This window comes from Cervus elaphus, chromosome 15, assembly GCF_910594005.1.
Source record: "Cervus elaphus chromosome 15, mCerEla1.1, whole genome shotgun sequence".
Taxonomy (NCBI): Eukaryota; Metazoa; Chordata; class Mammalia; order Artiodactyla; family Cervidae; genus Cervus; species Cervus elaphus.
Genome location: NC_057829.1, coordinates 8,981,849 through 8,998,511, shown reverse-complemented (window position 1 = coordinate 8,998,511; position 16,663 = coordinate 8,981,849). Strand labels below are relative to the sequence as shown.

Genomic DNA, 16,663 nt, shown 5'->3' with positions numbered 1-16,663 from the left:
AGTCACTACTTAGTCAGTCACTTAGTTGCCATGGTCACTCCCTTGGACTCGTGTCATGGCTCCCCACAAGGTCATCTCCCACGGGCTCAACTGACTGGTCAGGGATGGAAGACCCTTTAGCCTGAAAAATGTGATCCAAGTCAGACATCCCTCCAGATACCATTGTGCACACATGGCTGATACTACTGACTTGACTAAAGTGACCTGCAAAGCCAACTTGTGTTTGGCAAGGACACAGGAAGACTGGGTGAGTCTCAAATTTGAGTGTCAGGGTAAATTCTCCCAATTTAGCATGTGGATGAAGCCTTGCCTCTCCCTAGACATTCTGCAGTCAACAGAAAAACTTTCTCATATGCACCCTCTAAGAAATCTATCAGGGCAATAAGGTGTCACTCTTTAAAAAGGAGAATTGCATCCTCAAGACAGTGGAGTAGCACTTTTCAGAATCATTACAAAGGAACAAAGAGAACAAAAACCAAAAACAAACTTGATCATCAACAAAGCTTGGAGACACCAAAACACAGTACATAAAGATAGAAGGCAAGTGGTGAATGCCAAGAGTGGAGCAGAGAAAGGCAAACCCAAGATGTACAAAGAGAAAGACAAGGAGAAGCACGCCCACCCCCTTGCACACCTGAGCAGGGGCAGGAACAGGAAGCAACAGGTGCCACAGAGGGTGGAAGAGAAAGGGAAAGAGTGAACAGAAAGGGAAGGAGTGAACAGTGAGCCCCCAGCCAGCACTGGGCCCCTCAGGCAATAGCGGGCAGCAGCAATGGCCAAGGGAACACAACCTGAAAGGAGGAACTCAAGGCCAGGAGGCACCCAGAAAAGCAGAGATTAAAACAAAAGGTGAAGTAAAAGCTTTGCTGGAAACAAGATCCCCGAGTCACTCCTCATTCCTTCAAACCCAGCTACAGGATCATCCTGCAAAGCACAGGGATCTTCCTCCACAATAAAGGCAAGCAGGTGCAAACCACCGCATTGCCCTGCCACGGGGCTCCCCACCCTCAGAGAAAGAGAAGGAACCTGTGAAAGTGTTAGTCGCTCAGTCGTGTCCAATCTTTGCAACCCCTGGACAGCAGCCCGCCAGGCTCCTCTGTCCATGGAATTCTCCAGGCAAGAATAATGGAGTCGGTTGCCACTCCCTTCTCCAGGGGATCTTCTCAACCCAGGGACCAAGCCCAGGTCTCCTGAATTGCAGGCAGATTCTTTATCATTGAGCCACCAAGGAAGCCCGAAATTTAAAAAGAGGATAACTGAAATTCAAAATAAAAAATCCAGTAGGACAGATGGAAGGTAAACAGAGGAACTTTTCCTTAAAAGCCAGAAAATCCAAGTTTAATCTACAAAGTCTAAATTCACCTAACAGAGAAAGAGGAGAGGAAAAGGTGGGGAGGAAATGATCAACAAATAATACACAAAAATTTCCAGAACTAAAGGAAAAAAAAAGATGTGTCAAGACATATTATGGTAGAATTCAGACTCCTGGGTTAAAGCAGAAATCCTAAGTGTCTGGAGGGGAGAAGGCAGGGGAGGGTGCAGGCCCCACACAAAGGTGGGACACAGAAAAGTTCATTCTTCTCAACAGCAAAATGGGGTAAAAGTTCTAATCTGTCAAATCAACAGTACTTGGAGTTTGGGATGGAGAGAGAGAGAGAAATCAAAACAATATTCTGCTTTTTAGATCAGGAAGCCAAATGAATGGTGGTGCTAGCTACCCTGTGAGAATAGAAGGGACGAACTAAAGGAAGCATCATAAAAAGGTATGATGTCTCTTGCAGAGAATGAGTAGGGATTATCTCTTTATCAGTAAACTTGACTTATCTTTTAACTCTCCGTCCCCCAAAGCAAAATTCATCTCTTTTACCTCAGTTCAGTTCAGTCGCTCAGTCGTGTCTGACTCTGCGACCCCATGAATCGCAGCACGCCAGGCCTCCCTGTCCATCACCAACTCCCGGAGTTTACTCAAACTCATGTCCATCGAGTCGGTGATGCCATCCAGCCATCTCATCCTCTGTCGTCCCCTTCTCCTCCTGCCCCCAATCCCTCCCAGCATCAGGGTCTTTTCCAATGAGTCAGCTCTTTGCATCAGGTGGCCAAAGTATTGGAGTTTCAGCTTCAGCATCAGTCCTTCTAATGAACACCCAGGACTGATCTCCTTTAGGATGGACTGGTTGGATCTCCTTGCAGTCCAAGGGACTCTCAAGAGTCTTCTCCAACACCACAGTTCAAAAGCATCAATTCTTCGGTGCTCAACTTTCTTCACAGTACAACTCTCACATCCATACATGACCACTGGAAAAACCATAGCCTTGACCAGACGGACTTTTGCTGGCAAAGTAATGCCTCTGCTTTTTAATATGCTATCTAGGTTGGTCATAATTTACCTTCCAAGGAGTAGGCGTCTTTTAACTTCATGGCTGCAATCATCATCTGCAGTGATTTTGGAGCCCCCAAAAGTAAAGTTTGACACTGTTTCCACTGTTTCCCCATCTATTTGCCATGAAGTGATGGGAGCAGATGCCATGATCTTAGTTTTCGGAATGTTGAGCTTTAAGTCAACTTTTTCACTTTCCTCTTTCACTTTCATCAAGAGGCTTTTTAGTTCCTCTTCACTTTCTGCCATAAGGGTGGTGTCATCTGCATATCTGAGGTTCTTTTACCTAGGCAAGTTTAAATTACTCTGGATTTAATGAATGTGCTAAATAACTGGACAAATTTAATAAGCTAAGATTTACATTGGGTTGCATTTTTTAAAATAAAGTGCTAAGATGCTACAATTTTTTGCTCACGGATTCATACTGTTTCCAAGTGTCTTTCTATTTAATTAGATACAACATCCCCTGGGACTACTGATTCATGCATATGGCCAATGACCTAACCAGAAATCATAAAGGTGGGATATTAGCATACATGAAAACATCGAGAAAACTGAATCCTGTCTTCCACCCTAACCAAGTCACTGGATGTTCAGGTGACCCTCAGGCTTTGGGGTCTCAAAGGCTAAAGCTGCCTGAATCATTCAAGTCCAGGAGTCTCTAGCAGTGACGAGTCCTGGAGTTGTGTTTTGAATGAAAGGCATGTGAACCCTGAATCTTAGGGGACAAAGGGCACCCTGCATTTCCAGCGGTGGCTTTGTGTTTCCAGTTTACTGGGTTTGGTTTAAAAAGAAAGAATGAAAAAATAAAAGACAGACAGCTGGGTAGTACAGCATCTTTAATTCACGCTCACAGACTGTAGTCTTTAGTAAGAGGCTGTAATTTAGCTTCAATCTTGGATGAAAAAAATGCTATATAAATGCATAATCATGACTAATATTTTTGAGACCACTGACAAAAACTTGTGCCACACATTAGGCTGAAGAGAGAATGGGGGTTGAATATTTCATTTCCATCCTCTTGCACAAGGTCATATGTAAATGATCTTTTAATACTAAACATGGGCATTCTTTTGCCCTCATGAAAATAAGCTTAAAGAATGACTTGATTTTAAAATCAAAATTAATTCTGCTATAACAATTTTATGGTAACTACTCTCACAAACTAGATATTTACTTTGTTTACTTCTTATGACCAAGACATCAAATAATATGACCAAGTATAACATATCATCAAACCTAGTCAAACTCAGTTCTGTTCCATATGTATGAGGAAATCCTTGAAGGATACATATGGAAATTGAGCCAATTTTTAAGGAAATGGGAAGAGGTGTAAAATAAAATTACAAATGAGCCTTCAGAGGTGCTCAGGCTGCAGGAGGTACCAGAAACTGTACCCGCCCTTGAGCACACTGCTCTGTCAGGCTGGTGTGGCCTGAGCACAGGGTGCTAGGCGAGATCCCCACTCATCGGAGCATCCTGCACTGGTGAAGGCACTTGGTACACATTTCTGGCCAGAGAACAAAGGACAATTCAAACCCAAACTGACCAAATACAGAAAAGATTCAAGGAGTCATTTCTGAACAGAGTCGCACAGTCATGTCTGACTCTTTGTGATCCCATGGACTGTTGCAGCCAGACTCCTCTGTCCATGGAATTCTCCAGGCAAGAGTACTGGAGTGAGTTGCCATTTCCTTCTCCAGGGGATCTTCCTGACCCAGGGATCAAACCCGGGTCTCCTGCACTGCAGGCAGATTCTTTACCAACTGAGCTACTAGGAAAGCCCATTTCTGAACAAGTGAGCTGCTAATCTTGTGTGCAGCTGAGCTGTTGTTGAAGATTTCCATCTTTTGCTTTCCTATATTAGTGGAGGAATCACAGACCTCACTGATAAACGTGCTCCATCTCCTCTCCATCTCCTTTCAACACACCGAATTGAGTCAGTGGATTTGAGCCGCATTTCTAGTTTCTGGCACCGTTTTCATGGTGTGCCTGCCAAAAGAAGGCACTCAAAGGCATAGATAAGGCTGGGGTATCACTAGCACGTGAGCACTTACACGACTACCTCTTTGCTCCATAACAAACGTCATCTACTTATGCTTCTAATTACCATGCTAGGTAGGGATCAAAACAAACTCAGCTTCAGGGATCAAAACAAATTTAATTTCTAACATTGACTGTCTAGAGAATAACTTTTCTGAGTCTCATAATCTCTCCCAGTCAGCTGCCCTAGAAGGGAAAACATTCTGTAGACCAAGAGCATTGAAAGTAACGTGCTGGTTAAAAAATGTGATGCTGTAAAACTATCAGAATAACGAGTGCTCCCTTAGCTGGAGCCCTCAGAGGATCTGAGGGTTGATTGCTTTATTCTGACAAACAGCCCCTCTTGTTCCTCTACACTTGGCATCGTGGACTCTGTGCGACAGCTTACTCCTCTACCAGGGACACTGAGGAACTTCCTTACATCCACACTCTTCATGTTCTCCCTGCTTCCAGAAGCTGCCTACACCAGGGGTTCCCACCTGTAAGTTTCTGGTCTGTAGCTGCTCCCACTCCCCAGCTTCTAGGCTCAGGCAGCGCGGAGGCTGTGTGCCCTCTGGCTCACAGCTGACAGGCAGTCACGATCACGGTCCAGCACCATAGCATGGACCCAGGACTTCAGAGACAACCGGGACGGCCGCCACGATGGCATCATCATCCCTTCCAAGTGATACCTCCGGTTTTCTGGAAGAGAACCCTCCCTTTACCACTAAGAAATGGGTGCTTGAAACCAGAATCACTGCTGGCCAGGCTGTGAACTCAGCTCTAAAGGAGCTTCAGCTTGGACCGCCTGACCATCAGGACTCTCACTGTCGGAGCCCAGCCAAGCTGCACAGTTTTCTTTATTCATTATCAGTAGAAATGCTCTACAGCAGTCAAACTGTTTTCCCTCGAAGAGAGAAGTCAGTGCCCTGGGCTCAAAAGCCAGATCTGCCAACATGCAGCTCAGAAAGGGGAGAAACTCTTTGGACCCATGTTTTACCTCTTGCCAGTGGAACAGTAACAGGGGAGGATGTGTCAAGATTAAATTATGGAAGTATGCAAGCTTCCCAAAGCGAAAGCGTCAAGGAAAGAAATTAGCTTCAAACTGACAATATGACTTTTTGCTTCCATAAAGAAAGACAATATAAAACAGCAAAAGGCTCATATACTTTGCTGAAAGTTCTTTCTAGATAATATATATTTACAGAACTATAGAACGGGGAAGTTTAACTTTATGTAGTAATCAGAAGCACAGAAAATTTTAGAGCTGTAAAATTCCCTGTGTACATTCATCTATAGAACAATGAATCATTATTTTGATACTTTGTTCTTTACTCATATCAAAGTTGGATGTATGACTTTCAAAAATGAAGAAGTAGGAGAAATCCTAGGGATAATAAATAGGGATAAACACTCTTGAGGCGCAACAACAACAACAAACTCCCAAAGAACTGAGAAAGAGAACTGAGAAAGGTTAAAGGAATGAGATGCATTCTTACCAGGAAAAAAAAAAACAAGAGTTGAACAAATTAACAAGGTGTGGACTGGGTAAACCATGGACCCACAGCACAGCTAAATCACGTAATTACAACTTGCATTTAGTCTGAAATTGCCTGTTGGTTTCACTTTGTTGGGAGCATCTCAGTGAACCTTGACCTCAACCCACAAATCTCATGAAGTCTTCCAACATAATGCAATGCAGTCCTTTACTTCTAATCCACACTTCCCTTGTACGGCACTTTGCAGGTTTCCACCTACACTACACCATTTCAATTTCACAGAAATGTCTGCGGTAGCACAAAGGACATCTACAATTTGCAGAAGGCTCAGAGGCTTGGAAAGGTGAGACAGCTTTCACCCTGGAACACGGAAGCTGACTCCTAGCTCAGCAATCTTTCCAACGCACTCAGCCATCTCCTTCAGAAACTATCAAAGGACATTTAATGAGCCCACGTCATGTCAGTTTCCACTAGGAGCTAAAGGATTCTCTTTGGCAACAAAGGCAGATAGATCCCCTCAAACAAAATATGTGCTTCTTTTTATATTATGCACTTTGTCAAAGAGACCTTAGAGCCTTAGGGATTGAAGTAATCACCGATATTTTCATCATTTTAATGTCTGTTATGCTAATAGCCTGCTAATAGCTAAAAGACTCTTTCCAAATTATCCAACAAGGTGACAGGGATAATTGGTGCTCATTCACTCGAATCACAAACTCCTTCTGTTGCATAAAAAAATCAAACGCTTCCAATAGGGAGATAACCACACAGTGTAACTGACTGTAAAGGTAAGGGCAGCGTCACATCTGAAATAGGTAGGCACTCGATGAAATACTAATTCACTTTTCTACCAACTTCTTTAATTTATAGACAGAAATAGAGAGACCCTGAGACTACAGTAAAAGAGATATCTAAACCAGAAACCCACTTGACCAAGCCCTTTGAATAAGGTCTTTGAATTGACAAGGTGTGTGTCTATGACACAGAAAGTGAGGCTGCTCGTACTGAGTAAGTCATCAGCTTTTTGTTTCCTTCTCAGCAGACATGGGGTGGAGTGTGTCCTCACCCACTGCACCCCAGACCAAACACAGCACTCAGCATCAAACAGGGCCAGTGGGGATTTGCTGCATGATGCAGGGAGCTCAAATCTGGTGCTCTGTGACAAACTAGAAGGATGGGATGAGGTGGGAGGTGGGAGGGAGGATGAAAAGGGAGGTGACTTCTGAACCTCATTCATGCTAATGTAAGGCAGAAACCAACACAATATTATAAAGTAATTACCTTCCAATTAAAAATAAATACATTTTTAAAAATATTAAAAAAAACAACAAAAACAGGGCCAAAAAGTTCTTCATGAAGCCAGCCACTTCCTTTTGTTTCTTTTCTCTTTTTGAGAAAGCTTGCTGAGGAAAAGCATTCTATTACAAAGTTCAACAGAAGACTTAATAGCTATATAATACCTGGTTTCTGATAAATAAATTTCCATGAGAGACTGTATTCACTGGCTGTCCATCACCATGGCCCAGCGTCACTGGCCAAGGATCAGGACAAAATACAAATGGGAAGTTATTTTATTTATTTTTGGCCACACTGTGGCATTCATGATCTTAGTCTCTCAACCAGGGCTCAAACCCATGGGAGTGTGGGGTCTTAACCAATGGGCCACCAGGGCGGTCCCGGAAGTACTATACTTCAGAAGGCCACAAATGAAAAGGAGATGAAGAATGCAAAGATCGTGTCCATTCTTTCCATGTTTAATAGCCCTGGACAAGCTAGGTCCCAGTGAAGGGATGAGTGAATAGTAAATGACCTCCCTTACATTCATTCTGTAATCCAGTGTTCTCACTTCTAGGAGGGAGAAGGTCATCTAAACGTTGTATTAGAGGACTGGGCGGAGGACACAATATAGTGACTGTGAGAAGCTCAAGTTTCATACTTTTTTTTTTAACAGTTCACATTAAAATTCACTACTTTAGAGTTCATGAGACAATACCAGGTAGAAGTGGTTTTACTTATCCAAACAAATATATGGAACCTTAATCTAAAACCTCACTCTAATCCAGATTTCAACTCATCACCTATCTATTTATCTATCATCTCTTTCTGTCTCCCTATCTACCTATAATCTATGTTTCTATCATATTATTCATCTATCTATACCCATCTATCAATTGCTAACCTGACAAAATTGAGTTTCCTTTTGCATTTCTATTTCTATGCCCCACTCCGTGTACTTCTGGGAGTTGAATGGTCAAGGTCCTGGAGGCTATGGCTTCAATGTTACAGAATGATCAGAGAACAAGAATTTAGCTTCATGACAACATGAGATAATTTCCACTGTTTTGCATTATATAAAAAAATACGTCTTGGCCAGTATATCAACGAAGTATGAAAAATCACACAAAACAGATGCACCACAGCATGGAATTTCATTTCCATTTTTATTGGACATATTTACTAAATCACTCACATTGTATCACAACTCATGCATAATTCTGATGAGCTGTTATTTCCTTTATATCAGCCTTTTAAGTTGATGCACTTTCCTTAAAATGACACTCATAGAATGTCAGTCACCTTTGAAGGCTAGGGACTGAGGCCATGCCCTGCCTTGCAAAACCAAGAAATGCTTAATTAAGCGTCTTGGAAACTCTTCTTCATCTCTGCCACAGAGACTGCCTGCTTGGGCAAAGCCCTCACTCCCTCGCAAACCTCATTTCCATTTGAAGAGCAGTAGTCCCTAACTGCTCCTGGCCACTCATTCCCAATCTCTATGAGGCCTCTCCCAGATCCAGTCGCAGCAGGAGATCAGCTAATAAGCATTCCTAGAGGAACCTTCCTGCTCCATGCTCCTGGAACTCCACAAGGAGAATAAAATTGGGCTCTGCCTTCCTTTCAAGCCTGGGGACAGCTGAGTTATCATCACCTCGAGGCTTGAGAAAAGGACTTCAAAACGTGGGATGCCTTTTGATTCCACATAAATACTTTCCTAACTAAAGACTTCATTTAATCCAGCAGCTTCTGAGTCATAAGCAAATACCTTCTGACCTGCAGACAACTAGGAGCCAGTCTATTAAATGACAGGCCTCTCCCACTCCTGACAGAAGCAGATGGGCTCTGGGGAGAATTTCTTCTCCCTGATATTGTGCAGGACAAAAAAAAAAAAAAGCTGACAAATGGCAAAAATTAACTGAAGCATTTTTCACTCTATTATTCATGATGTTTATAAAGGCTGAAATATCTTGCAGTTCATGAACTTGGCCACTTTAGTAGTCCTTATGGCTCTTACACTGAAGACAACTTAAAAGGAAAAATTACACACACGTCCATTTAAATAAATATTTTCTTTTGGCCACCTCGCTGACAAGTAAGAGCCAATTTGTGAAAGATGGGGTCTTTTCCCACGCCACAAATCAAAAGAGTACTTTTACCTAAAGGGCCATCTTTATATATTTTGCTGTAGGAATAAAGGTACTAAGTGATACTTCATTTAAAAGGTTTGTACTTTATCAACAAGGATCTACTGTACAGCATAAGGAACTCTACTCTGTAGAGGTCTGCAATGACCTAAACGGGAAAAGAATCTGGATATATGTATATGGATAACTGAGTCACTTAGCTGTACACCTGAAACTTAGCAAAACATTGTATTTAATACATCAACTATAATTCAATATAAAATAAAAATTAAGTTTTAAAAAGGTTTGCACTTTAATTTTCAAAATGAGTGGAGCATTGCTCATTTCCTCTTTTATACCCTCCTCTGCAGTGTCATTGATAAAATCTGATGATGCAGAGGCTGATGTTGCTTAGCTGTGCTGCGCTGAGTTGCTCAGTTGCGTCTGACTCTTTGCAGCCCCACGGACTGTAACCCGCCAGACTCCTGTCCTGGGGATTCTCCAGGCAAGTATCCTGGACTGGGCTGCCATGCCCTCCTCCAGGGGATCTTTCCAACTCAGGGATCCAACCCAGGTCTCCCACATTGCATGCAGATTCTTTACCCTCTGAGCCAACAGGGAAGCCCAAACCTGCTTAGAGTGGGGATGAAAGGTAAGACATTTCATACTCGGCATGCATGTGTGCATGCTCAGTCACTTTAGTCATGTCTGACTCTGTGAGCCCATGGACAGTAGCTTGCCAGGTTCCTCTGTCTATGGAATTCTCTAGGCCAGAACACTGGAGTGTGCTGCCATGTCCTTTCCCAGGGGACCTTCCCAACCCAGGGATCGAACTGCATCTTATGTGTTTCCTGCATTACAGGTGGATTCTTTACCACTACTGCCCCGGGAAGCCCTCATACTCAGCATGAGAGTCTAAAGCAAAGGGCTGTCACTTCAAGGATGACTTCAGTGACGTAAGGCTGCCGGATAATGATGAGTTCTTTTATCAGGGTGTCCAGAGAGTTGCTGGCACAGAACGTGAATCCAAAAATAACAACAATGTAAATCTGCAAATTTACAGATTCAGATTCACAGGAAATTGGAAGCCTGAACTGAAAGCACCATAAATGATACATGCCGGGCTTCAAAGCTTCCTGACTTGTGGAAATGTGGATGATAGTGGACCATTTCTGGAGAGTCACCATCAGGAAAACAGATTATTCTCATCCTGGCTAAGGCAAAAAATATAGAAGATAGGTATTTCAGATTAATCAGGAGAAAAATCTGTATCTTCAGGGAATGACATTAAGGAGATTCTGAGAAGACAAAGGCAAAATCTCTAAATATCTTGAACAGTTTCAGTAAGAGAATTTACATTTAAAACAAACAAAGAATTAATTATGTGCAGACCAAAGCAGGTAACAAACCCTTGGATAGAAAAATAGCAGGCAGAACTTTTAAGTGGTAGTTTTTATTTGCTTTAGCTGAAAAACAATTCAGCATTACTTAAGAAATTCTACTTTTCTAAATCATATGTTTTAAATACCAAATATAATGATAACTCTAACATTTTTATTAACCATATCTCTTGGAAGCTTTAAAAAACGTCTTACTAACAGCAGACCAAAACTAAAAATAGGAGAAAAATGTTTTGCTTTTTTTTAATTTGGGGAGAACATGGTAACAGTTTTGTCAAATTCAATAGAAGTAATCAACCTTGAAGACAGCACAAAATTTAATTCTCACCACAAAATTTATAAATCTATAACTCCAGTCAGTGAAGAAAAAAAATCTTACCACGTGGAAAAATTTCTAATAAGTGGCTTAAAATTTATTTATAATAAATAAAATCTATTTATTAAAAGACTTTCACTTACAAATATTTCAGCTTCAAAGATTAAAGGATTTGCTTTCTGTTATATCCAAGTCTTGTTTTTAGGAAAATAATTTTTGTCTCTGATTTCCTTGTACTCACACCCCTAGGAGTGATTCACAATGGGACAGAATCTGGCAAGGCTGCAAGAAATAACTTGGTTATTTCCTGTGACATGTGGCTGCTACTCTTGAGAATTTCAGCTCATTAACCTTTACTCTATAATCTTACTGGGCAGATATAGGAAATCAGACCATAGAAAGCTAAGCAGGGAGCAAAAGGTAAGGTAACGAACAGAAACACAATTTTGTAAAATTCTGTACCTTAACCAGAGAGGAAGGCAGTTTACCACTGGCTTATTTTCTAAAAAAAGATCATGGTTTAGAGCTGGTGTATCCCCAGGTAGCTCAGTGGCAAAGAATCAGCCTCTGAATGAAGGGGACTTGAGTTCGATTCCTGGGTTGGGAAGACACCCTGGAGTAGGAAATGGCAACCCACTTCTGTATTCCTGCCTGGAAAACCCCATGAACAGAGGTGGGCTACAGTCCGAGGGGTCACAAAGAGTCAGACGTGACGGAGCACATAGGCACACATACCACCCAATCAATATGGCAGCCACAAGCCAGATGTGGCTAATGCAGTCTTGGTCCATTTATTAAAATAAAAACTCCATTTTCTCAGCTGCATTAGCCACATTTCAAGTGTGTGCTACCCTGCAGCTAGTGGCTACTGTTTAGATGGTACAGATATAGAACATGTCATCAGAGAAACTGCTCTTCAATGGTGCTGATTTGGGGGTTGGGAGAAAGGAGATGGACAGAGCACAAAGAGGGACCTCAGTTACACAGAAACAAGATCAGGAAGAGGGCACTGTCATTCTGCTATTTTGAGTATGAATTTCTCTTACAGCACGAAAAAATTCAAATAACTATCCTAAAGATTCAGTCTTTTGTGTGTTTGTTTTTCACTAAACGTGTGGGGTTTTGACTATGCCAGAGGTGAAGATTGCTTTACATATTATCACCTTATTTAACCTTCATCAACAGTATGAGGTAGGCAATGTAATAATCCCACCTTACAGATACTAAGTGAGGCTTAGAGAGAGCAAGACCCTGATGCTGGGAAAGACTGAGGGCAGGAGGAGAAGGGCGTAACAGAGGATGAGATGTTTGGAGGGCATCACTGACTTGATGGACATGAGTTTGAGTAAACTCCAAGAGACAGTGAAGGATAGGGAAGCCTGGCATGCGTGCTGCAATCCATGGGGTTGCAAAGAGTCAGACACAACTGAGTGACCAATAAGAAATAGCAAGTGACAAACCCCAAATCACATAGCTAAAGCCCGGATTTCAAGCACGCTTATCCCTCCTAAGCCAGAGCTCTTGGGGGGCCAGTAGGACCTCCATTTGAGATGCAGGCAGAGAAAGGATGCTCCAGATACCACTATACATACTACCTACCTTACAAGGCAGGCCAGAGCAGGTGGGCGGCTTGTTCTTTCTCCTCTGGGCCTAATACTCCTGTGATGTTGAGCCTGAGAACTTTCTATTTCCAATGCCACAGTATCCTTTTCTAACTCCACTCTTGTCCCTGTTCCTCAGACCCATCCATCTCTGAGCTTTCCAAGTCCAGTCACTTCTATGTTTCCCATGATCACTTATGAGAAAGCCCTGAACCAGTTCAGCCAGAATGGAGTGGTCACCAAACAGTGTATCTGATTTCCCAATATTCCATCACACATGCAAATAAATATTCTGAATCCAATGGCTTCAATGTACCAAAGGAGAGCTTAGAAAATGAGAGTTTATCATTTTTATATACTAATGATTTTTTTATAGCTCTTTTAAGTTGTGCTAATGGTGGATGTCCAAACAACTTAGATGGAAGATGCACATGACCTCATATTCTGAGGGTCTTACAGGACAGCACCTGCCATCCAGGCCAAGGAGGAGTGCTCATGCATGAGAAACTTACCTCCGAGGCGAGCCGTCATCATGGGGCTGGATGATGACCACCTTCACAGTCACTGAGGTCCGGAGAAGGTCGATCATCTGCTCATGGGTCAGTGTGGCCACGGCCACCTTGCAGATCTCCACAAGGCGGCTACCCTGGCGAAGGCCGGCCTTCCACGCAAAACCGAAAGGTTCCACGTCTGCCACGATTCCCTCGAAGTTCACGTGGAAGCCCAGCTGGCCCAGCCCGTTCCTCCTCAGGGTCATTTCCACGGTCTCGCAGCCTCTGGTCACGATCTAAGGGGGAAGGGGATGATGAGAGGCAGGGTTACGGGGGGCACCAAGGCCCTGCCCTCCAGCTATCCCAGTGACAAGAAAACAAGACGGGGACACGGTTCAACCCAAATGTTATTGTAATTATCCCTGGCATCAGCAGCAGAGAAAATAACACAAGTAAAATGATGGTTTCATTCTTCAAAGCCAAATCAGATACAGGTGTCCTGCTTTTTCCTAGAAGCCACTGACCCAGAGCCTGAGAGCTTAAGATGGGCTCTAATAACCTTCCCTTCTCCTTGCTACATCACCTGACTTGGTGCTTAAGCATCTAAATTGCATTGTTTCAAACAGACTGAAGCAACTGAAAAAACGTGAAGCCTGTCACCCATCAAAGCAATAAAGCCTACTAGACAATTACTTTTTTTTTGGCCCAACTGTGCAGCTTGCAGGATCCTATTTTCTCAACCAGGGGTCAAACCCAGGACCCCAGCAGTCATAGCACCAAGTCCTAATGACTAGATGCCAGGAAATTCCCTATTAGACAATGTAATTCTACTTGTAAAATAGCCCAGTGGTGCATCGGCTATGAAAAACAGTATGGCAGTTCCTCAAAAATATAAAATAGAATTACCATGTGACTCAGCAATTCTACTTCTGGGTATATACCCAAAAGAACTCAAAGTAGGGTCTCAAAGAGGCATGGATACACACATGTTCTTAGCAGTGTTATTTACAATAATCAAAATGTGGAAGTAACTCAAGTGCCTATGGATGGAAGAATGGATACGCAAAGTGTGGCACATACAAACAATGAAAAAAATGGCCCCATGCCTTTCCAAGCTAACACTTGGTGACCTGCCCCCGAGGATGGGCAGCAGCAGGAAGTCCAACGGTTAGGAAACCGGAAGTGTTCTCTGCGGCAACCTGTGGACATCCTATTCTAAACCCTGGGGCCCCTCTCCTGGGACTGCCTGCCCGTGCTGGCCTGGGTGACGAGGACCATTCAGATCAAAAGTAGGCCAGCCAGCCAGCTTCCTTACTGTCTCTGGACAAGGGCGGCATGCAGAAAGGCACTCCTGCAGGAAGTGTCTCACTAAGTAATCTAAAGCACCAATAATTAGTTAACGCCACCCTCAAAAGTTCTTACTGAGAATAGCCCACATGAATGGAAAGAGAAACATGGGGTCACTGAAGATATAATTTGATGACATGTTGTCATTGTTGTTTAGTTGCTGTGTTGGACTATTTGCGACCCCACAGGCTATAGCCCTCCAGGCTCCTTTGTCCGTAAGACTTCCCAGGCAAGAATACTTCAGTGGGTTGCCATTTCCTTCTCCAGGAGATCTTCCCAACCTAGGGATCAAACTTGTATCCCTTGCATTGGCAGGCGGATTCCTCACCACTGAGCCACCAAAGAAGCTCTTGGATGACCAAGGCATCACTTGCTTGTGGGTAATTTAAAACCGGGAGGTATCATACCTGTATCCTCCAAAGCACAGAGCTCATGTGTGAAGTTTCAGTTTTAAAAATACATTCTCCATGAGATATGCTCTGAATACACAGATTCCTATTTAATAAGACCTCTGACTGTATATACAGCTGTGGGACCCAGACTGGTGCAGGTTATCACCCGTGTGGCCGGCGTTGCCACGGTTACTACCCCAGTGCTCACACTGTCGATCAGTCTCTCAAGTGCAGTGACAGTCTGGGGCATAGGAAAAGGGGGAAAGGGATTGCTGGGCTTAGTGGTGAAGTTTTGAAAGATTGAAGTTTCCAAAGTTATGAACTGAACTAACTCAAAATTGTTGAACAAGTACTTTTGTAATATATACAACCTGAATACATTTTTCTTTCACTTCTTTTTTCAGCTTTGTTTCAAATAACCTCATTGACCAAAAGACCACATAGGACATGCGCCCGGCCTTCTTTCCAATAGGAACATGATTACTAGTTGAAATTTAACATCCACATATCAGATTGAAGAGTGAAAGGTCAAGCTTTTCCTGAGTCCTACATGTTCTGTCTCTTCCTCTTATTTCTTCCACCCACCTGCCATGTCTCCTACTTTTTGCAGTTTCTTTCTCCCTTCTGTTCCGTGCTCCTTAACATTTATAAAGGCTGAAGGATCATGCTCTCACTGACTTGGAGTTCCTCACATAATTACATGATCAATAATCACATGATGGCCTCCTACCTATGAACCTGGGACTGGCTACATAATTTATGAAATCTGGTGCAAAATTAAAATGTACAGCTCCTTAGACAAAAATTTCTGAGTTTCAAGATGGTAACAGCAGAGCATTCAACCAGGCCTGGGCTCTTCGGAGAGTGGCCGGGCCTGCTTGTCCCTTGAGGCAGGAGTGCTCATTTCCCACCTGTGTCTCTACCTGCATAACAGGCACTCCTGTTTTCACCACTAGAAAATGCAGAGTTCACCATCTGTCCAACAGTGCCCCTTCCAAATCTCTCTACTAGGAGAGCTTCCTCTTCTTCCTTTCCATTTCTACTTCTCCTGCCTGGCGCCAGCCTTATGTTCTAAGCCCCCAACAGTCTTTGGCTTGGTTTATTTCTACCATCTCCCGCTACAAGTCATCCTAGATACAGCATATTGGATTGGCCAAAACATTCATTCAGGTTTTTCTGCAGTATCTAATGGAAAACCCAAAGGAACTTTTTGGTTAACTCAATATTTCCTCAAATATATTCCAGCTCTCAGGCAGCTTAGTCATACAGTCACTTTTCTAGAAAGATGGCAGAATAGGTTCCTTGGAATAGTGAATGTATCAGACCCTCTGGGACGTGCATTGTGCTGGTTGGTGAAGGGACATGTGTTTGTGTTGTATTTTCCAGAGCACAGATTATAATGACTCAGTGGGTCTCTGAAATAAGAAGTATTTCCAGGATTACCAAAAGCACATGTCCTGAGACTCACCAGATAATTCAATTCTCCAGATACATACACTGATCACACACTTAATCATCCCCAAATCATATCGTGGTTTGTGCACATACACTCTCAATACTGCTGAACACTGTAAAGAATGCCTGCAAATAATGATATTATTTCTCCAAAGCCAGCAGACACTGCCTTGATTGCATTGTCTCTTCTATGTGGTCTGGAATAACAAAAGATTTATATTTGGTGGCAGGAAATGGGTATAATTTCTCCTTTTTCTCATGATCCATAACGACTAAATCTTTTCTAATGAATCATATACACATCCCCTTGGGGGAAGATTTACACATGAAAAATTCTTTTGTCAAATCATATTTTGTTCTTTTAT

General features: G+C 42.8%; 1 protein-coding gene across 10 annotated transcripts in view; it reads right to left on the bottom strand.

Annotated features, from left to right (window-relative positions):
* Window positions 1-16,663, bottom strand: part of SIPA1L2 (signal induced proliferation associated 1 like 2) — a 231,930-nt gene that overhangs the window by 48,276 nt on the left and 166,991 nt on the right. For all 10 annotated transcript variants that reach the window (XM_043925427.1, XM_043925426.1, XM_043925431.1 and 7 more), the window contains one exon: window positions 13,126-13,400. In XM_043925427.1, coding sequence (XP_043781362.1) covers window positions 13,126-13,400 — 275 coding nt within the window. The remainder of the gene's footprint in view (window positions 1-13,125; window positions 13,401-16,663) is intronic.